This window comes from Phlebotomus papatasi, chromosome 2 (genome assembly GCF_024763615.1).
Source record: "Phlebotomus papatasi isolate M1 chromosome 2, Ppap_2.1, whole genome shotgun sequence".
Lineage (NCBI taxonomy): Eukaryota > Metazoa > Arthropoda > Insecta > Diptera > Psychodidae > Phlebotomus > Phlebotomus papatasi.
Window position 1 is genome coordinate 94,775,756 of NC_077223.1, and position 25,000 is coordinate 94,800,755.

At 33.7% G+C, this 25,000-nt stretch overlaps 1 protein-coding gene across 5 annotated transcripts in view; it reads right to left on the reverse strand.

The window, feature by feature from the left end:
- Positions 1-25,000, reverse strand: part of LOC129802481 (dnaJ protein homolog 1) — a 34,519-nt gene that overhangs the window by 7,030 nt on the left and 2,489 nt on the right. Inside the window, exons 1-4 of one of the 5 annotated variants that reach the window (XM_055848354.1) lie at positions 18,016-18,232; positions 6,941-7,288; positions 3,334-3,565; positions 2,883-3,240 (exon numbers count right to left, since the gene is read on the reverse strand). In XM_055848354.1, coding sequence (XP_055704329.1) covers positions 2,883-3,240; positions 3,334-3,565; positions 6,941-7,163 — 813 coding nt within the window. In that variant the 5' untranslated portion in view covers positions 7,164-7,288; positions 18,016-18,232. Of the gene's footprint in view, positions 1-2,882; positions 3,241-3,333; positions 3,569-6,940; positions 7,289-8,029; positions 8,093-17,152; positions 17,949-18,015; positions 18,403-22,254; positions 23,302-23,364; positions 23,514-25,000 lie in introns of those variants that run through there. The other 4 variants (XM_055848350.1, XM_055848351.1, XM_055848352.1 and 1 more) reach the window with 4 other exon arrangements.

Here is a 25,000-nt window from a genome sequence, read left to right on the forward strand (position 1 = left end):
CTATACACTAGAGAAATTTATGTTCAGGTTTAAGAGTTTTTTCTACAAATGCTAAGGGAATTTGCTTCAATATGGATATAAATTTTTCTAGTGTATAGAGGCCATTCTTGATCCCAATCAGTAAATTTTTTTTAGTGATTCGGAAAACCCTCGTTAGATTCTACAACTGAGGGACTGAGCAATGCAGATCAATGCGATTAATGCAACCCTTATGGTATCGATTGATCTTAAATTTTATTAAGTTATAGCTGAAATGGGGTACCTTTGAAATTGAACTTTTTTCTCCTATTTATATTTGGAACTGAACTTTATCATGATATAATTCAGCTCGACAAACGAATTGTGAAACTAAATTGCATTATGTTAAACCACAATTCCTTTTTAAAATAAAAGGAAAAAAGCCCAATTTCAAAGGTAGGGTAAATGTCCTATTTCAAAACCATTTCCAGACGCATTAACTTTGACAGAAGATTTAACACATTAAGTTCATATTTTTTCTCAAGAGAATTAGATAAATTTGCTCCTTGACTCTTCTAGAATGTTACTGTTTAGTGAACATTTTTTAGATATAGTTTGAAAACTTCTTAAATACAAGAAAAATACGCGTGCGTAAAATGCTTCTATTGGAAACATATTAATCCAAATGGAGACAAAGGAAAATTTCTAATTGGAGACAAACAGTGTAACTGAAATCGCGACGAAAGACTTCCAAAACCTTGTAGAATTGCTCTTGAGTGCAGGATTTGTTCTTATTCCTGGTCTTTTCTCCTTTCCCATCTAAAACAATAAGAAAATCTCCCCAAAAAAATCATATTTCCGGGGTTTCCTGTTGAAGCATTTGCAGACACTTCAGAAAAACCATTTTTGTTCACGAAATAAGTAATTATTACTTTTGAAAACTTCACGTACCGTTAACAATAAAGATTAGCACTTAATTTAACTAAAATTAGCCAGAAATATGACATAAATGTTAAAAGAAACAAATGAACAACATTCACCTCATTGTGTTTTTCTTTGGAAAACATGGTCGATCGATGAAAAATTCGATGGTGAAAAGGTACACTTTTAATTTTTCTGAGAAATTAACAAATTAAAATTTGTAAATATGAATGGATTTTCGCTTTATTTAGAGCAAAATTAACTAAATAATGAAACTGTGGTATAGAAAATATATAAATATAGCAATTTAGTACTGTATTTATCATGAAAACAATGACGTTTCCATTTGGAGTAGCAAAAAATTTCCATTTGGAGCAGGTTTTGAATTAGCTTAATTTACCCTACCCCATTTCAAAAGTGAACCAATTCCACCTAAGGGGTTAAAAATTTCATTTCGAAATGGCCATAACTCCGGTTCTTATTAGCAGAATGTAAAAAAAAATGGTGTTTGGAAAGCTCTAGTGCAGAGGTGTGCAAGGAGCGTTTGAAACCGAACAAACGTCAAATGAAACTTGTTCGTCAATGGTCAAAACACTCAAAACGCTACCTGAACAAATTTACTTTGACGTTTATTCGGTTTTAACGATTTTTGGATACCTCTGCTCTAGTGAGAGACTTTACCACTCTTTTGACACCCCAACTTCATCCGATTTAATCGAAGGTCCAATTAATCGAAAAATCGATTTTCGAAAATCCAATGTCGAATATTTCGAAAATTAGACGATGCTTTTTCTTTTAATTTTAATATGTTCTAGCTGATATCGAGACCTTTCCAACAGTGTGTTGCACTCCTTCCTTGATGATCCCTGACCTGACCTATAATCAAAAAAGTCTCGACCGGACTGTATTTTCGGGGTACGAAGCGATTTCGATGAAATTTTAGCATATATTGTATCTGAGATTGAAACCTGTCTAACGATAGATCTTATCTGTCTCTATTTCTAATACTTATTAAGCGATTTCAATGAACATTTTTTTTCTTTTGTTAGTTATATGTACTCAAACCATTTAGAATAGAAAATGACCAATGCTCAGATAAGCTTATGGTACCTGAATTCTTTACAGGGGACCTTGGAGTGCTTGCAACTCAGAATTCGTGAAAATTCGATTTTCAGTTGAATTTTAGGTGTAAAGAATCGCGTCAAGCAATCCCTTCTTAACGGTCGAAACGGATGAAATTGGTTCGACGCAATTCTTTATTCATTCCGAGTTGCAAGCACCCAGAGTTTGCAAGGATACCTTGGTCCTCTATAAAGAATCTCAGCCACGTCAGTTTATCTGGGCTTATCACTGCTCATTCTCAATGTAATAACAATTTTTCAATGTCAAATGTCAAAATGGCTTTAGATAGCGTATTTTTCAGCCAAAGGGATTAATGTTTGGACTCTTTGGAAAGGTCTTGGATTTTTTGACAAGATTAAACTGTTTACAATCAGTTATGAACCGGAAATGAACCGATAAATAATTTTTGTCTGAAAATCAATTGCCTTTCTAGTAAACTATTTTGGGCGATCTTTTGAGTGATTAATAAAACGGTTCACATCGGTTATGAACCGGTAAACTGTAAATGCTGTGAAAGTATACTTTTGAGCTTTAGCATCCATATCACGAGTTCAAGTATTTCGTAAAGAATGAGGCGTTGTGTCCCCTTTTCCCTGCCCTGGAGGCTCACCCGGAAAAATTACAAGTTAAATTCCATGAATTTTTCTTCTAAAGTGAAACTTTGCAGTTGGATATGGTAAGGGTAAATCCTTACTGTGAAGCACAATTGTAAAATTTGTGTCAGTTTAATTGGTTTTTGTCTTAAAAATCACTTCCAGCCAGACATAATTCTCAAGTTGTTCTAAAGGTTCTAAAAGTCTTGGACTTCCCGTAATCTTAAAATGTTCATATCAATAATTTACCTAAAAATAAGAATTTGTAATGAAAAGAAATTAACTGACCTGCTTCAATGTAAGTCTTGCGGTGTATCTAATATCGCTGCCTTCGCGCTTGAAAACCGGATGTGGCTTGTCTCTTATTATAAAGACAATATCGGCAGGAATTTTTCCACGAGTCTGATCACCCTCCTTCTGAAAAGTCACTCTCGTGCCCGACTTCCAGCCCGGCTTCACAGCTATGCTCACGTACTTCTCCTCCCTCTTGGGTGATCCATCTGGCTGCAGGACTCTCCGTGAGATCTTCATCTTCTTCACGCAACCCTTGTTAATTTCATCCAGCGTGACATACATATCATGCTCAATTGGTGGATCCTGTTGCTTTTCCTTCTTCAATGGTGTGTGAACATTAAATGAATGTGATCTATTTTATGGGAGGAAAAAAAAGTGTTGAATTTTTAGCATTATTTCACCTTGGTCATCTCACTGAAAGTGTGTTAAAAATAAAATTAATCACCTAAATGCTCCGCCTAAGCCATGTCGAGCACCTAAGCCAAAAGGTGAGAAGAAATCTGTATCTGTATCGAGACTGTCGAACATGCTGTTTTTCTCAAATAGATTGTCCGAAAGGTCAAAAAAGGCAGCAAAGGGATTGCTTGAACCGAAGAATTGGGCAAATGTTGCTCGTGGATCACCATGGAATTGGTATGTGAAGTTATTGGTTGTTGGTCCACCACCATTTGACGCTCCTGCTGAGACAGAGAAACCAAAAACATTCACCTCCAATTAATTCCTCACAAATCAACCCAATAAACATTTTCTTATTCCAAATTTTACAAATAACGTAAAGAAAACGTAATTTTTACGTTATTAAAATTACTTAGAGAGAATACAACTCTTCTTACGCAATTTTCACAAAAACGTATATTACATTCTAACTGGTTAACTCCAGTTTTTCGAAAGTAAGATTTTCGTAATAATAACGTAAATTTTTCAACGCCTCACCATAAAAGATATAACTTTTATGTTACTTAATAACTTTTTTTTTTAATTTTCCTATTAAAATTTCATTTTTAGAAAACATACGTTGTTTTTATTGCCGTTTTCCAAGAAATAATAACAGTAATTTTTGCTAAAAAAAAAATACATTAGTCTTCTCCTTAAATGTTACTACTATTTTCTATGCTACTTTCCATTCTAATTTAAAGAAATTTAACACTTTCAGGACCGCAGCATGGTGCAGAATGCCAATTTTTGGTTTTTTTTTAATAGAAAATATCTTAGCCCAGGAATTAATCGAGCTTCTACAAAAACTATCCTAGATTTGAATATTCTTATAGGGTAAGTGTACCAAATTTCGGCCAGCTCACAATTTCGGACACATCCTTGTTCCTCAAATTTCCATGAATTTTTAGTTTTTGCATATTCTACAAATTATACAATGCAAAAAAATATCACTTCGACGAACGATATGGCGTGAAAAAAACGGAAGAACAAGGAACTACTATGAGAATCAAGATGGTCGAAATATTACCCAAGGCTATAGTCGAGTTCCTCAAATTTGAATTCCTCAAATTTGAACGATGGTTGAGTTCAAAATGTAAAATTTGAGGTTATGTGAAGAAAGTTTTGCGTGGAGTATGAATTAGAACAATTTTTCTTTAGTTTTTCCTCAATATTTTCGTATTATAGTAACTTCCACAACAAATTCTACTAATTTCACTATAAATGACATTGAGAATATTCTCTAAGGTTATTTATCTTAATTTAGGGAAAGTGAGTTTCATAAGAATTCCGTTACGTTTTTGAAAATATTGTTCAAATTTGAGGAGTGAGAAATGTCATATATACCCCCCAAATGTTCAAATTTGAGGAACTCCACTGTATCTATATTTTTATTTATTTTAAAATGTATTATAAATGATTTTAGAGAAAACAGAGACGACAAACTATCTACAAGGTTCCATGTATCAGTTCTTAAAAGAAAATACCAAAAAAAATCAATTTATATTAAAAAATATTGCATTTCAAAATTAAGACTTGAGCGAATGCATGCAATTATGACGAAATTTAGTACAACTACCCTCGATATGACGACGATTTACTCGATGAGACGATTTACGAATATTTCGTAAGTCCCCAGAAAGAATTTGCAAACATTTACGAAATACTTTTTTTTTGCACATTTAAAAGGTGTGTGAACACCATTGCAGTCTTGGAAAATCATTTCACTAATTAAGAAAATTAATTTATAAGTTTGCAAATTCGTTTATCTCAATCGCCATGTTATTGCCATAATACAGTACCCCATAGCAAAAGAAAGCGGAATAAGTATAACAAGCAAAAAAATCCTCCGAGTTTTCCAGTATTTTTCCTTCAAAAAATCCATGGAAATTTTCCATAATGGGTTCCAAGGAAAATTTGATGGATTTATGTTGGATTTCTTCTGCGGAATCCATGGAATATTCGTGGAATTTATGTGGATTTTTCCACCTAAATAAAATAGAGAACAAATAATGAAGCTGTCACATGCACCTCGTGATTTTACTTTCGAATATTAAAGAAATAGCAAAGATTACGAGGATTATAATATGTTTTACTAAACCAGCAATAACGAATTAACACTTTATGCAATAAAAAAATATTTTATAAAAAAAAATAATTTTTCCTAAAATATATATTAAATGACATAAAAACAGTACTATTTTAGGTTGGCGATCTATTTAATGTAATCATTTCCCTATTTTCTACACGAAACGCAGTGTCGCATAATTAATTATATTATAATTACCACATGAATCACTAAAAATATTTGCGGAAGGTTTGGAAATAAATTATCCACGGTGTCACAACACCATTTTAATTGTTTGACATTCGAGAAAAAAAGTGGAAAAAACCATGGGAAAACCTGTGGAAAGATAGTGGAATTTTCCATAGGATTTTTCCAGCTTATCCCGCGGACGTTTCACGTGTGAGATTCCATATAAATGTTCCGCGAAACTCCGCGGAATTCAACGCTGGAATTCCAATGGATCGTACTTGAAATTTCATGAAGAGCTCCCGTCAAATCATTGCTCTACCTGCCGATTTTACTCGGAGGTTTTTGAATTTTAACGGTATATTCTAGTACATTCAGAGAAAATCTGCAGATTCTCGGCAGAATTTCTCCCTAGAAAATCTGCATAACCTCCATTACTTCACAAAAATATTGTTGATTTATGAAGAAACTGTAGAAGTTATAAAGAAAATTGTATGCTCTGCTTAACAAGCATTACCGAGTACACATTTTAGATAAGTAAAAAAACTGCGAGCAAAAATACTAATTTCTTAAAAATCGCCAATCGAATGATACAAAAACACGAAATTTTGGTCGACACTCTGTTTAAAGTTTTCACTTCACTTTTCTCTACTTGTAACACGGCGTCGCAGAATTCTTTATTTTATATAAACACCGTGATATCACTAAGAATAACTCTATAGAATTTTGCAAACTTCAGTGAAAAATTTTTCCATCTCTTCTGACACATCTTGTCTGGAAAGTCTGGAATGTAGAAAAAATCTACAGAATATCTACAGAAATTCGTCAGAGATTCGTCAGAAAATCTGCCGAAATATTCTGACGAATTTTGTCCCAAGCCCAAATAAAATTCGTAAGAATATCTACAGAATTTATCTGCAGATATTCTGTAGAGGTGTAGATTTTCTCTACAGAAATCTTAAAGATATCTGCAGATATTATTTGACGGGCTATAATTCCAATAGAATTTCCAACTCCAAATTCCATGGAAAACTTAGTGGAATTTTTGCGTCAAATTCCGGGGAATTTTGCAATTTGGACGCTAGTTTTCCACTGGAATTTCCGCGGAATTTTGCTATGGGGTCTACTCTACTGTATTTTTGCTCACAACGCCATCAAGCGGCATATAACACCAATTTGCCTTTCTGAGACTTTTGGTAAACCTTACGTTATTATTACGTAAATCTTCTCCACTTCCGATTTCTTTTTTTTTTTTTCAAAGAATTAAAAATATTTCCTAATGATTTCCGTGAAAATTGCGTCATTTTTCTTTATTTTATTCACAAGAAAAGAAAATAATCACTGAAAAAGGAAATTTGTCACTTACGTCCTTTGAGACCATCTTCACCGAATCTATCATAAACATCACGCTTCTTCTTGTCCGACAGCACTTCATACGCCTCTGCAACTTCCTTGAATCTATCCTCAGCGCCAGGTGTTTTATTCTTGTCCGGATGATATTTTAGCGCCAATTTCCTATACGCCTTCTTAATGTCCTCATCTGTCGCTCCACGTTGAATGCCCAAAATCCTATAGTAGTCCTTCCCCATCTCTTTATTCTTCTCTCTATATCTTCAAACTCTCGTCTCTGACCTCCACCTACTTCCAAACGCCTGTCCTCCACGTCTATATTTCCCCACGGCACACTCCCGCCCACAATCTCCTCTCTCTCTCTCTGTGTGGAGAACAAAAGGACTTCAGTAAAATTTTTACAATCAAAATCAATTAATACTGCAAAACTTTTCCATTTTGTCACGCATGGCAAAAAAAAATGCCTCGTGAATAATTTATTATTGTAAAAAGGTTGGACAAAAATATATATTTTTTGTGGAACTTTGGCAAAAACAGGAAGGAAACTAGAAGACGAAATTTGATATAAAAATAGGTTTTATTGTCATGAATAACAAAACATTATCACAAATTCTCTATGACACAGACGAGCAAAAACTGATGGACATAAACAGAGAGAGATAATTCTAAGAGAAGATTCAAACATAGATCAAATAATGAATTATTCTGACATGAAAATTGCACTTCTGTCTCTAAACTAAAATGTTTCATTGTCTCTCTGTGTTGATATATAAATTCTAGTGGCATTGAATTATCATGGGATTTTTGGTGACATTCAGAAACTTTCCTTTTACTCTTTAGCATAATAAAATTCAAGCTTACAGCACCAGGCACGAATTTCATTCAATTAGTCACACTCAATTGGGATTCCTCTATAAATAAGAGCATGAACTGTACAAGAACAACACCTACACACATATAGAATGCCATATTTCGGATGGTAGACTTAAGATCACCCACTCAAAAATATTCCTTTTCTTTTTCTCTCTCACTTGCCACATCAAATTATTATATACACATATATATTCTCTCGCGATTTGTGGAAATTCACATAATTCTAAACTACCTCTTCCTCAGCATCTTCCACACATACTTCGAACTCTCAGTTATTTATTCGAGGTGTTCTCTTGTAGTGAGATATCTCTGTAAGAAATTCTTTCGTGCAATCCAAATAAAATGCCTTTCGTACGCTTCTCGTGATACACGTGCCATTGTTTACATCTAACAATCTCGACACGAAGTCAGAATAAAGAGAAATATAAAATTGTAAAGTTATTTTACTTTTTCTTCCTTAATGGGAAAGCCCATTACTTCCTTTAATTCTTCAGTGTTTTAACAGTTTTTTTATTTAAATTATCTATCCATTTTTGGTAATGAAATAATAAAATCAAGCCTAAAGTAACCCTCAAGCAGTCTAATCTGTGGATCAATTCAGACATTCTCCTGATTTGCTGGTTTGATTTAAAATAAATGTGCGTATTCGCACAAGTCACGACTTTTACCAAAAAAAAGCTGCTTATTAATACACAGAAAAAAATGTCGTAAAATTTTTCGTAAATGTTTGTTAGTCCTTACTGGAGACTTATGAAATGCTCATAAATGGTAAAATCTACTAACAAATTCGCAAAAGTTTGTACTTTTTCACAAACATTGTTCGTAACATTATCACTTGATGAGCAATTTTTGTTTTTTTACAAAAACTTGTTAATACATTTTTGTCTGAAAAAACCTTACGAGCAAATGACAAAATTGTACGAACATTTTGTCATTTGTTCATAAAATTTTGCCAGGCAAACAAAAATATACGAACAAATGCAACAAATGTTTGTAAAACAAAAAAAATGCTCGTCAAGTGATCATGTTAGAAAAGATTGTTCGTAGTGTGATCACTTAACGAGCATTTTTTTGTTTCTTTACAAACATTTGTTCGTACATTTTTGTTTGTCTGGCAAAACTTTGCGAACAAATCACAAAATTTGTCAAAAATTACATAAGTTCATGCACACACAGAAAAATGTTCATACAATTTTATCATTTGTTCGTAAAATTTTGCCAAAGAAACAAAAAAGTACGATCAAATATTAGTAAAATAATAAAAAAAAATGCACGGAAAGTGATCATGTTGTAAACAATGCTTGCGTTAAAGTACAAACTTTTACGAACTCCCAAAAAGGTTATACGATTTACAAGCATTTTGTAAGTCCAAGTAACAAATCACAAACATTTACGAACAATTTTGCGTAATATTTTTTTTTACGTTTAGAGGAAGGTAGAAGTGCTACGGGAATGCATAAGTGAGAATGCATGGGGAGTGTTATTGCAAATTTTCAGATATTTAACACCCAAAAGAACCAGCTGTATTTGCTTAAATATTGTTCATAATTTTTTTTAAAAATGAATCAGAAAGAGACATTTTTTAGATGTTTGAAATTGCTCCACATTACTCTATTGTTTTTTGCATATCAATCTGGAAAATTACTTAGAAAGGTCTTCTTTTTCGCAAAATTTATGATAAAATGACCTGAAATTTTCTTAAATTAAAAATTACAAAAGGGAACAACAAGTACAGCATTTTTCAACGAGCTAGTGAAGCGACTCTATTAATGATAAGAAAGAGTAATTAAGTATCCAACTAGCATTAACTTCTCTATAATAATCTTGGAAAAGTCTCGAAATACGGTATGTACAATGCGCAACCAAGGTTCTTAAATCCAAGCTTGTAGAACTTCTAAACCAGTTCTAGTGACCCTAATACGTAAAAGTAGCGCACTATTAAAAGATTTCAGCACTTTAAGCGCTATTGGCAACGATAACAAAGCTTTCTATTCTATTAGAATTTGGAATATCTTCTAAAAATTTACATTTCCTAAAGAATCTATTAAATCTTCAATGGTGAAGAATTGGCGTAATGTACTTTCACAGAAACTTTTCCGGTGTTCGCTAGTGCAAAAAGTCACCCTAGTATGAAAACACTTTTTTGACCTTGCCCAGAACTTTCGGTCCCGATGTGGACCTTCTTCAGAATTGTGAGAAATTTGCTAGAACATTATTTAATATACCACTACCGAAACTTTGAAAAAATGAAATTTGAACTTTGAAAGATGTTTATACAAAAAAAAACATTTCTGACGTATTTTACACCACTTTTCGTCTTGTAGATTAAGTTGTGATCATGTCAATCAAGTAAACATAAAATCCTTCGTTCAAGGACTAGTTTAACTTATTATCTTAACAGGGAATATTTGGTTTTTGGATTTCAGGTGAACCAATTCCGAGATATCTTGTATACCGAAAAGTATGATTTTTTATTTAAAAAAAAAACTCTAAAAATCTGGGATGGAATGATAACTTTTCGATACTATCGAAACGATAGTATCGATAAATCTGTATCTCTTAGATTAAATAAATGATGACTTTTTACGCATTGTTGTCATTTATTGTGACATTCTTAATAGAATGTGACTGTTGCTAAACATATTTAGTATACCCACAAAAAGTACAGCTATCGGTTAAATTTTTCATAATCGACAATCCATACAAATGATGAGAAGTTATCATATCGCTCCTGGTCTCAATGGCTAAATTTTTAAAAATTTAAAATAAATCCTACATTTATTTGTTGTACTTTTATATGCCTAATAGCCTCTACATACTAGAAAAAATTATAACCATCTTTATGTGTTTTTCCTACATAAGCATAGGCAATTTGCTTCAATATAGACATTAATTTTCCTAGTGTGTAGCGGCCATAAGAGCTTAAATTAATTTTTTTTAATATGCTAAAAAAATATTTTAAAAAAATATGTTTTTTAGTCCTCCTGAAAAATATTTTATTTAAAATCAGCTAAAAATCAAATGACTAAAAGTAGCATATCTTCAACTACTAAAACTATATAACCACGATTTTACATCTTTAATTTGCGGAAAGAAAATGTATTAGATTGCCTGTGTTAACACTTTAAAACCGAATGGTTCTTCAGGAGTAGCATCAGAAAACCCACATTTACAGTGATAAAGTTTTTTATTCATTTTTAATTGCTTTGTAAATGTAAATAAACTCAGGAAATGTTATTTGAAATGGTGAAAATGTGATTTTTTTGATGCGTTTCTTGACACATGATGGGCTTTAGGTAACGAGCTTCCCAACGATAGAGCTTTTTCCTAATTATCTTCAACAGAATATGAGATATACAATCTCAAACTAATGATCATTCACAATAAAAATTTATTAAATCAATTGTTAGACACCTCTAAAAAAAATATTCCGATTCTTTCTGTTTGCCATTGCACGAATGTTTAAATTCATTGGAAAAATCTTCGAATCCTTCACTAGTCTGAACCGTTTTAATGCGATTATGGTTTAAAAATGAACCCGGTTTGCACCGTTCATTTTTTTGACAAAATTAAAGTGTACTATTTTTCTATTGAGTCAAATCAATTGTGAATCGGTAAACAAAAATATTACTTAGTTGAAAATCATTTTTACGAATTGCACAAAGTCGTAAGCATGCATCCTCATAAGCTTCAGTGCTAAACGATTTTAAGTAATCTAAATCAATAAAATGCGAAGCTTCTGTTAAGCTTAATCCTATTTTTTTAATCAAAATAAACACTTAATAGACATTATTTAATCCACAAAATGCTTTCCTTATATTAGATTTTCGATTTTAACACCTCAATTCTTTCTCAAATAACTTCTTTGCATTTTTTCTAACAAGTAAACATTCTTGGAATTTATACGCTGATGTTGCTTAATTGATATTTTTGGCTTTCAGGCAAGTTCATTAGTGAATTATAAGGCCAGTTTGATGCAACAGCAGTTTTAAGTGGATAAGCGCTCTTTTGAGCGCTTCCTCAAATAAACATAAACACAAACTGATCGTAAAGATTTTGTTTATATGGCGTAATAATGTTCACGATATATGGGTTAATATATTTAATGATTTCCAAACATTGGGATATGGAATAAAGATCACAAAGATCATCTTCTTTTCGTGATTGCTAATTTACTATTTATATAAATTTATGAGGTAGGCTTTTCACCTAATCCTTTATTGCCAAATTTTACAGGCTAAATATTCTCAAGGATTAGCTTGATCTTATTTGGGCCTTAACGGGCCTAGCACTAACTTGAAAACAAAATTAAGGCCTAATTCTACTGTAATGAGGCTTTTAATCATTTTGGTTATTTTTAAGAAAAATAATTTAAAAATCGTTATTAAAATAGAAATCCTGAAATATAATTGGTTAAATCCAATCTTTACTAGAACATCTCATAAGCATTAAAGGTTAACCCTGGTCAGTTCTCGTAGCCAGTATTTGTTTCCAATTATAAAGAAATGCGTGAATATTTTTAAAAATCAATAGTGTTTCAATATAAAATTATTATCAGAAAAATCCTCAAAACATCAAACAAGCTTTTTGAGACTTTCGAGGTGAGGACCGTGAGAATATTTCTTTACTCAGAAAAAAATCACAAAAAAGATACCCCATGGTCAAAATTTCTCACATTGTGAGCATCGAGTGCCTGTAATACAATTCTCCCATATAGTACAATTTAATTTCTCAACTTGATTGTGGCGGAAAATGAATCAATTTCCGGCATTCTTTTGTAACTCACAGTCGTATTTGGGCTCATCCCATTCTCATAAACTGGAATAGGCAATTTACTAACTCAATGATGTGTGGAAAAGACCACAGAGTCAGACCAGACACAGCTCAATAGCTGAGAGCTAGGACAATTGCTGGAGGAGGGTATAATGTGTGCATGATGAGGTATTGTCTAGAATTTTATTGGGAAGTGCGCTAGACATTATTGATGTCTCTCTCCCTAACTACCTTTTCTCTATACCACGACAAGATCACAAAATATTGGTGACGACATTAGTACATAAGAATTTTTGTGTGTTTGCGCGCGCGAGAGTTACATCTGAATGGCTTTTGTGAAAACCTTGAGCTAAATATAAATATATGGATTGAATCACACAGGCCACAAATATTGAGAGAGAGATACTATACATCAGCCCATGAGAGAAAGAATCTCCCTCTCGATGATCATTGAGTCTTTTCTTCTCCTTCATCATCATCATCATCTTTCCAAACCTCCTTGGCCACATTTAAATTGCACGCACGCATGTAGGGTGACGCAAATTTCATATCTCACTGGAGGTACCTTGTCCGTCCAGCAAATTATAGTGGAGAGAACCCCACCGAAAATGGCCAGTGAATTGCGCGCGAGATCGCCGAGATGGTGGTGCGCAAACACAAATCAACATCTCGAGAATCCCCTTGCCTTTCTTTTAGCTTTAATTCTTTCATAATCACAGCTATTGTAATGCTATAATTTTGTAATCTATCTTCAATCGAGCTCATATTTACCAGTCAGACCAATCATATGTTTTTATCATCCTTAATCGGAGCCCTCTAGACATTCCATTTTTCTATACGTTTATGCATAGATGCACTGAAAACCATTGGCAAGTTTTTTCCTAAAGAGAATTGACTTATCAGTCTGATATATTTCAAAATCGTACATTAAAAGCTATCTAAAAATACATATTTCATAATGTTCGCCTCACGCAGAAAAGATGATGGATATCACAATTATACCAAAATATTTCGATGCTCAGGAATATGATTTAAACTTTTTCTTTTTTTTTTAAACTCTTTTTGTATGATGCAGATGGCTCATAAAACCTGATACAAAATTGCCCATCGTTTTTACTCTTTGTGACCGACGCTAGGACAGTGGTGGCCGCTATTACTCATATATGAAATTCCTTAGTCTCTCTGTATCTCTGAAATATCCTTACAAAAGCACTAGCTTAAAAAAGCAGTTATATATCCATAACAATAATAATTAATAATAATAATTAAAGAACGTAATCACGAATTAAGATTTTTGAAAAACTGAGGTAACATCAATTTTCCTCTTTTCAAAAATAAACCAATAATTTTCAAGTGAAATTTTTGATATTTTATAGGCCAAACTTAAACTTTCTAAAGCAAAACATGCTTGAAAGTAATACAATACGAATGACTCCACCCAACACGCAATAACTTGGATTTAAAAACGTTCTGAAAATTTACGTTTAAGATCGGGTCGGGCACCGGTATCTTAAAAACAAAAACAAAAACTTTTTTTTAGGTATACAAAGTTATTTTGTCCTACAAAACAGTCCAAAAAAAAAAAAGGTTTTTACTTTAGAAACACCGATGTCCCATTCCTCCTTAAACGTAAATTTTCGGAGCGTTTTCATACACATTTGATATAAAATTCAAGTTAGCAATAAGACCCCTATCATGCGTCCGCCACCGTCTTAGCGTTGGTGACCAGCCTCCAAAGCCAAGCAGCTGAAAAGCTTCTTCAGCACAATCACTATGGTAAAAATGAAAGGATCAAATTGATCCTTTCGCAAATGGTAGATCAAATTAACATGTTCTATTATGATAAATGTGCATTCACAGTTCGTAATTTGATCCATCCTTTGCAAAAGGATCAAATTTGGATCAATTTGATCCTTTTTTTACCAGTGATTGCAAAGACAATCAGAAGTATGATCAAGTAATGTGTAACAGGAACTACTAGACTCGTGGCGTCACACCGTGATCTTACACAAATTTTAGTGACGACAGAATATTTTGAAGGCACAGTTTGTTATTATTTATAAAGCAGATTAGGAAAAATCACAAAATTTTTAATCACATCATAAACTGATAATTTAATGATTTTTCAAAATCTGTTTTAGGTAAAAACTTAAGATTTTTGAAAGCTATCTAAAAGTGTATAACGGTCATAAATGATGATTCCAATTCCACCCTACTTATATTCGCTTTTAAAAGAGATAGGGAAACTGTGACACATTTTCACAACTTGCAATCGGACACTTCGTATTGAAAGTTTGAAACGGCGTGATGAGTATATGAAGGTTTCTCATTGATAGACTGTTGGAATGAAGTCACCTCAAAATTAAAAAAAAAAATATTTGGAGAAGATTAAAAAAAGTATTTTTGTTTTGAAATGATGTTATTCCCATTTTCAATCACCGGAAGATCTTCAAATAAAATCAGAAATTCTTTTTTTTAAATTACACACATTTTTATTTATTTTTTTTAAATTTCTAGAAATTATACAATAACAATCATAAGAACATCTCTATAAACAAGTTTTTGTAGAAAAAATCCTTTGGAGAGTTCCAAAAGGACAAGGCCAAGGGCAAGGTACTTCGAGAAACTTGGTGTCCGATATAGCACGCAAAGGTACCATATTCATATTCTTTTATACAATTTTAAATGTTTTAAGAATATTTTTTTTAAACAAAACTAATTAAATACTTATGAAGGTTTCAGTTCGTATAATATTTATTGCATTTAAAACTTCGTGCTTTGGAACTTATTTATAAGTTGTCCGAAATTTGGCACAGTTCCCCTATATCAACAATTTTTTTTAAACACGTGAAATTCTTCTTTTCACAGTCAAATGATTGAACGTAACAAGTCACAACTGGTTACAGGTTACTGTTTATTTCGTTTGTCGATTGTTTGATTAATCGGAAATTTAGCCGTGGCCAAAACCAATTATCTCGTACAACACTCCATTTTGTATTAGGGTAGAATCACATTTACAGTAAAATACTCACCGCATTTCGTTAATTTACGCATTTTCATTGCAATTCTTACACAAATTCTCAATTAGCGTATTACCTTATCTCACACTCGATGACACTAAGTGAAAATAATATAGTAAAATTGAAGAAATAAAACGCAAATACAATAAACGGTGAGCAAAAAAACTAAGATTCTTTTTGCTACAGTTTTTCGTAGAGTTTTTTTTTTGCTCACCGTTTATTGCATTTTCGTTTTATTTCTTCAATTTTCTCATATTATTTTCACTTAGTGCCACCGAGTATGAGATAAGGTAACACAGTAGGGTAGAGTCTACACTTATCGATGCTTTACACACTTACGGACAACGCAAAAATCTTAAGTTATTACATTAAACAGATATCGAAAAATCAAAAAAATAGTTAATTACATCATAAATTTATAATTTTACTACTTTCCGGAATCTGTTTTACGTAAAACCTTAAGATTTTTGCACACTGTCCATAAGCATATAACATCCATAAGTGTAGACTCCATCTCCATCCTAATGGAAAATTTGCGTAAGAATTGCAATGAAAATGCGTAAATTAACGAAATACGGTGAGGAAATACGGTGAGGATTTTACTGTCAATGAAGCCATTTAAACCGCCGCATTAGATTGGGATTAAACTGTCCCAAAATCGGATTTTGGTATAATTCAGTCTGAATCTAATGCAACAGTTTAAATGACGTCAATGAAACCGTTTAGATTGCGGCCTTAGATTGAGACTTAATGATCCGAAATCCGATTTTGGAACAGTTCAATCCCGATCTAATGCAGCGGTGTAAATAGCCTCGATGTGATTCTGCACTTAATCCAAAACACTTTCCCTTCTTTTAAGCAGTGAAGCAAAATTATATGAACATGTTTTTTTACCACTTTACTGATCTCAAGTGATTCTGCATTACCGACTTTTCCTTGTGTTGGTTCCTGTCTCGACTATTATCCCTAGTCCTCGCTATGTTCTAAAACCACCAAACAGTCGTGACAGGAACCATTACAGACAAAAGTTGATTTTTAAAAGCATTTGTGGAACAGTAAAATGCTAAAAAAAATGTTTATTTTTTGAAATGGCACTATAAAATCGTTTTTTCATATAATCTGAGCTTCTTTTTAAATTTTTTCATTAAATTTCTCAAGTTTTTGAGTACATTTCATTCTAGATTTTTAGGATGATCAAACTATCACTTCATTCGGATTTGGTTCAAAAGCCGAACTTCCAATGAAAGAATCACAACTCCCATGAACTAAAACAAGCTTTTCACCATTTTTCTTACGCGCGATCTCCTTTGAATGTCCAATTTCTCACAAAGCCGGAGTGAGAGGGAATGAGATGGAGGTATGTGTGAGGCATACGGTGTATGATCACAGATCGCGGTTCCACATGAGACTCATGAGAAGGAGGAGGAAAAATATTCGCCAAACACCTCCATATAAGTCCAAACTATGCACAACGCTTGGCTACCGAAGTCAAGTTGGATCGTTTTAAGCACAACCTCTTTTTTTGTCCATCAGTTTTTTTTTATTATTATTATTTTTCTTACCTTCACAGATGATCGTCAATTGATCTTTGGCACCTAGAAAGATGACTAAGTCCAAGCAGCTGGGGAATCTTCAGCCTCCAAGCATAATCTGGACAATTTCTATCACAAAACCTGTTATCTCTCGTACCAAATCACTTTATTCACACAATCACTGCGATCGCAATAAAAATGGACCAACTATTATCACAAAAAAAAAAAAAATTAAACTTTTCCTTCGCTATTTCACTTGTGAAATTCTTTGTGATTCCTTGCACACATCACACACGGGGAATTGTGTAAGAAAGTCAAATATATCGGTGTGTCATGATTATTTTATTTATTTCTCTTTCGAGAGCTTTTTTCTTCGTGAGTGAACAAGAAAAGAAAAAAAAGGAAAATCTCACACTCTCTGAACGAAAAGCACGTCAAGTGGACACACAACGCAATAATTTTCCTTTCCAACACTCTTGAATGCCAGAAAGAAGATCAATCAATGTTTATTCCCTCAGTTGAAGATCCCACACCTCACACAACGCACACACACAGCACAAATCTTTGGGAAAATTATCTTTCCCAAAGCAGAGAGAGAAGATCACCCGAGAGACGCGGCCAAAATGATTCTGTCGGTGATGCCACAGACAGAAACTACCAAGAGTCTCTGCGCCAGAGACTCAATTCTCTCCCACCTAAACTGTCCAAATGAGATAATCGCACGAGATGTTGATGATCGTGAGTTGAATTTCGCATCGTTGAACCGATCTCAAATCAATACATTACGATCCTCTCCCACAACTATAAATAGTCGGCGACAATTTGGCAAAGAAGCCCCCCCCCAAACCAAAAGCTGAAAAAAATAATAAACGTAAAAAAAAGTCTCAACTCACCAGCAGCCGATCCTTCCTCCAAAAGTTTCTCTCAGCGTTTCAGGCGCAAAAAGAAAGCATGGCGACTGTCCGTAGATTCCCACGGAAGGTATTTGTCGTAGAAATCGAGAATCATCTCTTCGATCTTAAAGCCAAATTTCTGATATAGGAATACAGCTGAATTCGTAGCGGATACGTGAAGTGTGATATCCTTCTCTGAACATGTCTGGGTCAGATGGTAAAGCATAAATGATCCAATTCCAGCTTTTTGCCAACCCGGACGAACAGCCATGAAACTGATATAAGCTTCATTGTGACCAACATCGGGCACGAGGAAGGCACAGCCAATGATCAATCGTTTGTACAGAGCTACCACACTAAAATCCGGATACATTAAGCATTCGGACACTGGAAAATCGGAAGAGAACCGAACACATGGGGATAAGGAATAGCTTTAACAATGATTCACTAATCATTTTATAATACTACTCAAACTCAAGAAATCAATCAATTACCGGGCTAGAACCTAAACATTAAGAGGTACCGACCGCCGACTATCAAGGACCCCCCATTTCCTCTCACAAAACTTCACATTTTTCCAAAAAAAAATCATAATTTCATATCCAGACGAATAATTTCGTCCATAGAAACCTATAACCGGAAAATTCTACATTTAAAATTTTTCAAAGTCACGGAAAATCTTGAAAATGTGGAGAAAATTACTGTTTTCGTGTGTTTTTGCGTAATCTATTTTTCTCGTGTTGGTTCCTGTCACGACTGTTTCATAGTTTTGGAACACGATGAAGACTGGAAAAAGCAGTCGTGACACAAGAATCGTCTGCCCATCTGTCCGTCCGGCCTTTACCACGGCTAGAGCCCAAACGGTTTGAGAAAAGAGATTTAAGACTTTCGGATACCTCCCGTAGGGTCGGCTTCAGACCTAAGGTTTAACCTAGTTCCTGATGATCTCGAAATTCAAAATAGCAACCAATTTTATTTCTTTTTCAAAATTTAATGGATCATTTTGGATACGAAAATACCGTTGAATCATTCCTAACAACGGTTTTTCAAGGTCAAAGATCAAAAAGGCTCTAGAAAGCATATTTTATCGCCGAATAGGGTCATTTTTGGGCTCGTTGGAAAGGTCTTGGAATTCCTGACAAGCTTAAAAGCGATGATTAATTTTTATTCGAAATTCAATTATATTACTACTAAGGCTTTTTTTGGCAATGTTTTGAGTGATTTATAAATCGGTTCAAATCGGTTGTGAACAGGTAATAAACCGATAAGAAATTTTCAAGTCTAATCGATTATGAAGCTGTAACAAACGGATTCATTCTCGATAAGCAATTTTAATCAGAAAATCACTTGTATTTAGTGATTCCAACAACGGTTAACCGTTTTCGAAAAACCGGTTAACCGACCTATTTTCGCGACGGTTTTAAAACCGGTTTTTAGAGATGAAATCGGTTTAAAAAAACCGTCTTTTTACAAAAAAATTAAAATTTCTCACTTATGTTTATTTCTTGAAAATCAAGATACACTGCAATATATTTCCCTTGACTTTAGAAGGGAACCTATAGTGCAAAAGTGTAATCTGTAGTATGGTAGTATGTTAATAATATTATGGAAGGATAGTAGTAATGGAATTCCTGTACGTTTCTTCCACTCTTGAAAAGAATTATTTGCTTAAAGGTTATCAGAAATTATTTCAGGACTTCTTCACTTGAAAATATTTTATCTTAAATAAAAATTGAGAAAAAAGTTGTAAACGATTTAGTACAATCTTAAAAAAATATTTTTTATGTAGAAAAGTAAAAAGATGTTTACCTCTCCCTGTCTTTATAGAGATTTTTATTAAATCTTGCTAAAATTTAACTAATATCTTATTAGACCCAAATTCACTAAAATTGTTACACAAGATTCTTGTAAAATTTTTGTCAAAATCTGATATTTATTAGTTTCCCAACCAATAATGGAGTAAAAAGCAATAAAGGTTTCCTTTTATTTTATTTCTTTTTTTTCAAAATTTCTATAGAATTTTGTCTATGAAATTATTTGTAAATTTTGTATAAATTATAATCATGATTTTAATAATATTATAAATACCAAAAATTATGCATCGATATGTTTTCTGTAGAGAATGATCTAAAAAAATGACTATAGAAAACATTCCCGAATTTTAAGTGTGTTTTCGGTCAAGGAAATTGTTTCAAGAAAGTTTCAAGAACAAAGGTCATCACCGTGTACAATTTTCTTGAAAACATTCCCAATCGAAAAATCTGGATTTTTTGTTGAAGAAATAACATAATTTTGACAATACTTTTACAAGATTTAAAAAAAAATTATAGCGAATATAGATAGAGAAAAATTTTCGTAACTATCCTTCCAACATTCTTTTTTTTATATTTTTGGGATTTTTATTTTTCTTCCACGATTCAACTTTTCAAAGAAGAACACATTTATTTGTTAAATATTACATCAAATTTTAAGTTCTGAAAAATTGGTCAAAATTCCATAATCTAATCCTAAATTTGAAACCGGTTAACCGGTTTCGGAGCCATCCAAAACCGGTTAACCGTCTATCCTAAAAACCCAGTTATTTGGAATCACTACTTGTATTACTCCTAAGCCAATTTGGGCAATCTTTTAAGTGATTCAATCTGTTCAATGAAACGGTTGTGAACCGGTAAACCGTAAATGATACGAAAACACTTTTGATGTATAGCGTCTTAGTCACGAATTCGCACATTTCGCAAAGGTAAGACGCTTTTTCACGTCAACTGACGATACGTTTTTTTTTTTTTTGTAAGTACTTTTCCAGTCTAGAGTCCAACATTTTTAAGGTCTTAGCGGTCTTAGCCCCTAGACCGGTTTTTAAAATGGATTATTGAGTACTATCTTATGAATTCGAGAATTCTGTAAACCTATAATGCTCTGTGATTTTTCAGGCTATGGTTTTGCAATCAAACCCAAGATCAAACCTCTCAAGGTTTCTAGGGTTTCATGCATTAGTTATCAATGGTTGTTTGTTGTTTCTTAAATTTCGTGAAACCTACTAAGGGTTTTTTATTAGTTTTACGAAATCTTCCTTAGATTTTTCTAGTTTACAGGTGATTTTCTTGAGTTTTTCCTACAAAACCGGTACAGTATCGATTTTCATTGAATCATACGTCAATTCTTAATTTTCTCCAAATTGCATAGGATTCTTCTAACTGCATTTTAACTAAAAGAAAATTATAGGTTCGTAAAACCAATAGATTGATCATTTAAACCACTTGAACTTATTGCAATCGGTTGAGAAATTGCTCTCAATAGTTGTTTAATCTTTAACCTTGAATATACATTATGAGGCGGGGGTGACATTAGCTGTGAAAAATGCGACCGGTTTTAGTGTAAATTTTTCCCTGTCTTCGTACACATTTCACAAGATATCTCCAAAACTACGTAGGTTGCCAATTTGTAGTTTTCGGTTGCCTGTTCAATATTAAGTTGGCTATTATTTTATATTTATAGTTTTTGCTAATTCATTCTACACTGACGGAAAACAGCTAATAAATCCAAAAGTTTTTTCGGCACGCTAGAAACATACGGAAAACATAGGAAATGTCATACCCCTGTTATGAAGAATGATTCAAGGGCATTTTGATGAATGTAATGTCTCCCTAAAAAAAACACTAAAACATATCCGAAAATGATCCGAAAAAAAATCTAGACATTGTTTATGGAAAAATCATAATTATGCTACATTATGTAGGGAAGGTCCTTCGACCACGCCGAGGACCTCTAACTTGGCCGCAGCGGCTAGACAGATAGAGATATATCAAAAACTTACAATCCATGGACAATAGAAAGCAAAAATTCTGAGGGGTCTGATCAAAAATTAAGGAATTTTTCAATTGATAATGTTAACCAAAAAGACAAAGGGCAGAATCAATAAATCGTACAGATTTTTTGTTGCTCACCGTTTATCGAATTTTCGTTTTACTTCTTCAATTTTCTTATATTATTGTCACCTAGTGCCACCGAGTATGAGATAAGGTAATACGGTAATCGAGAATTCGTGTAAGAATTGCAATGAAAATACGTAAATTAACGAAATACGGTGAGCATTTTACTGTCAATGTGATTCTGCCCTAATTATAGACTTTTCGCAGTATTCGAACTTCGTCCAATCGGCATTTGTGGCCCCCAATTATTTAAAACAGACAAAACAGCCTACTAGATTGCCCCTAGAATTATTAATAAACAGGTACTTACTGTCTATTCCTGGCCAGAACAGTCGCTGTAGCAGCGAATTTACTGCAGGAATGTGATGAGGCCGAACGTAGCAGTAGTCAATGGGCGCCCGGGAAGGAATTTCACCGTCATTCACCGTAAACTGAAGCTCACACATCATTTTGACCCACTGAGGCATGGAAACGGAATCTCTGTACACGTAAGGCTGAAGGATTCTTCCACTATAAGGAGATTGGAAGAGTTCTTGCTGGACTTTTCCAACCAACCGTGAAGAGAACTTAACGTCCTCATCCTCGGACATTTTTACACTGCAAGTCAACTGATGGAATCTGTCCAATATGATTTCTCGCTTCTTGGCATCTTTACCCTGTGGAAGGGTATCGATATTGTGAAGTGGCTGGAGGAGTTTTCTCTTTACCTCTCGCACAGACAACTTCCTGTAATACCTTCTGATTTCTTCTGGAATCTCCTCAATAGGCTTTTTGGCCACAATATCCCTGAGCTTCTTCAGTAATTCCCCTTCTTCATATTCACCCATCATCTCAGTGTTTGTTTTTGGCAATGAGCAATTATCTTCCTCTAGAAAGGATGTCCTTGACTTGGACGAGGTCCTGAATAGGCTCTTAGAGGCTACATATGGATACTTATCCTCTTTGGTAGGGATTTCATTGTCACTTTCATCTGAACTTTCATCTTCTTCTTTAACAGCCTCTACCACTTCTGACCTTTCTGAATCTTCTTCTTCAGCAAAATTGCAATCTTCCTTGATATTTTGTGGGATATCATCCCAACTGAAAATAAATTCCTCTCCAGCCGAGGCAATATCAGGAATATCTTCTGCTGAAATATTGTCAGTAAAAGATGCCAAAAGTTCTTCAATTGAACTTTCTTCAATCTTAATCTTCTTCAGCGGAATTACTTCAACCTCTTCTTCACTATCCTCCTCCCTTTTAACACTAATGGGAGGCTCTCTCTGTTCCTGGACAAGTTCCGGAGGAACTTCAGCTGTACTAAATGTACCAGCAGCCCTTCTCATAAAAGACTGTCTCATTTTCTGAGATTCCTCATCTGAAATTTAAAAGTAATTTTTGTACCCAATTTTTCCTGGAAATTTCCAGGGTTATCTCTTACATTGATTGAAGTATGAGAGAGGAGTCTCATTTCTAATCAACTTCCACCAGCCATTGCTGCCCAATTCCTCAGATCCGGACAGAAAATACACACGATTGAAATGTGACAAAGTTCCAGCAATACTTCCAATCCAATTTTTCTTGCGTTTGCTGCAAATTGAACGGCTCAAATTAGCCACTGACCACAGAGCATAGCCAGGACTTTAGCAGGAGAAGGAGGCAGAACGATAAGCCAAAAATTCTAATGAAGTGACCCCAGGAATCACTAAGCAAGGTTTTACTCATTAACATTTTCATATGTGGGAAAAGTGCTCTCCCTTCGAACGTTCATGCCTTCGAATAATGTGAATTTCTTTTGTTTTTCGTAAGAGATTTACACTAAATTATCACGGAATTATCAACAATTGATGATAAGCCAACTAATATTTAATAGAACTGTGTAAGTCTCTTAGGAAAACTAAAAGAAAATTCACATTATTCGAAGATATGTACGTTCAAAGGGAGAGTACTTTCCCCTAGGTAGTTAGTTGTCCTACAATTACTTTATATTAAACCATTGCATTAAGTACTTATTAAGTGCTTAATTAAAGCACCTAATGTGTTAGTCGGGGAAAGCTTTTATTAACTTTTGGCAAGTTTTTGTTCATTTTCATTAATAAATCGATGTCTAGACTTGTTTCGAGTAGGCCTTTGTTAATTTCAAAACCGAATATTACATTCTAGTTATGTAAACCTAGATCAGTTTATCATATTTGAGATTCTTAACGTAATTTGATTTTTGATCAAATTTCTAAAAAAGCCCAGATAAGCTTATAGTAGCTGAGATTATTTACAGGTGACCTCGAAATGCGTGCTACTCGGAGTGCTTACAACCCGGAATGAGTGAAAATTCGACTGTGAGTTGAATTTTGGGGGTAAAGAATCGCGTCGAGTAAACTGTTCTCGGCGGTCGAAATAAATAAAATTGGCTTCACGCATTCCAAGTTGTAAGCACTCCGAGTTGCACACATTTCGAGGTCACCTGTAAATAATCTCAGCTACCATAAGCTTATCTGGGCTTATCACTGGTCATTTACTATTTTAAATAGTCTGATTGGGGAAGACCAACAAAAGAAAAAAAAAGTTCATTGAAATTGGTTAATAAGCATTAGAGAGAGTCCGGTCCATATGGGTATAGTAAGGGTCGGGGTACAGTGGGTTGGGGTAGAGACGGATGGGACCCATCGTTAGAAAGATCTTGATCTCAGATATAATATAAACTAAAATTTTGTCATAATCGCATCAGAAACACCAAAAATGCAGTCCGGTCATGACATTTTTGGTTATAGCTCGGGTCAGGGAACATTGAGGGAGGAGTGCGACCTACCGTTGGAAAGGTCTCGACCTCAGCTACAACATATTAAAATTTAAAGAAAAAGCATCGGCTAGTTTTCGTAATATTCGCGATAGATTAATCGAAAATCGATTTTTCGATTAATGGAACTTTCGATTTAGTCGGTTAAAATTGAGATGTCATAAGGGTTGTAGTACTCAACGAGAGCTTTCCAAAACACCAAAAATTTTTCGATTTCCGATAATTAGAACCGGAGATATGGCTATTTAAAATTTAATTTTTGACCCCCTCTAGCTCGGGTCAG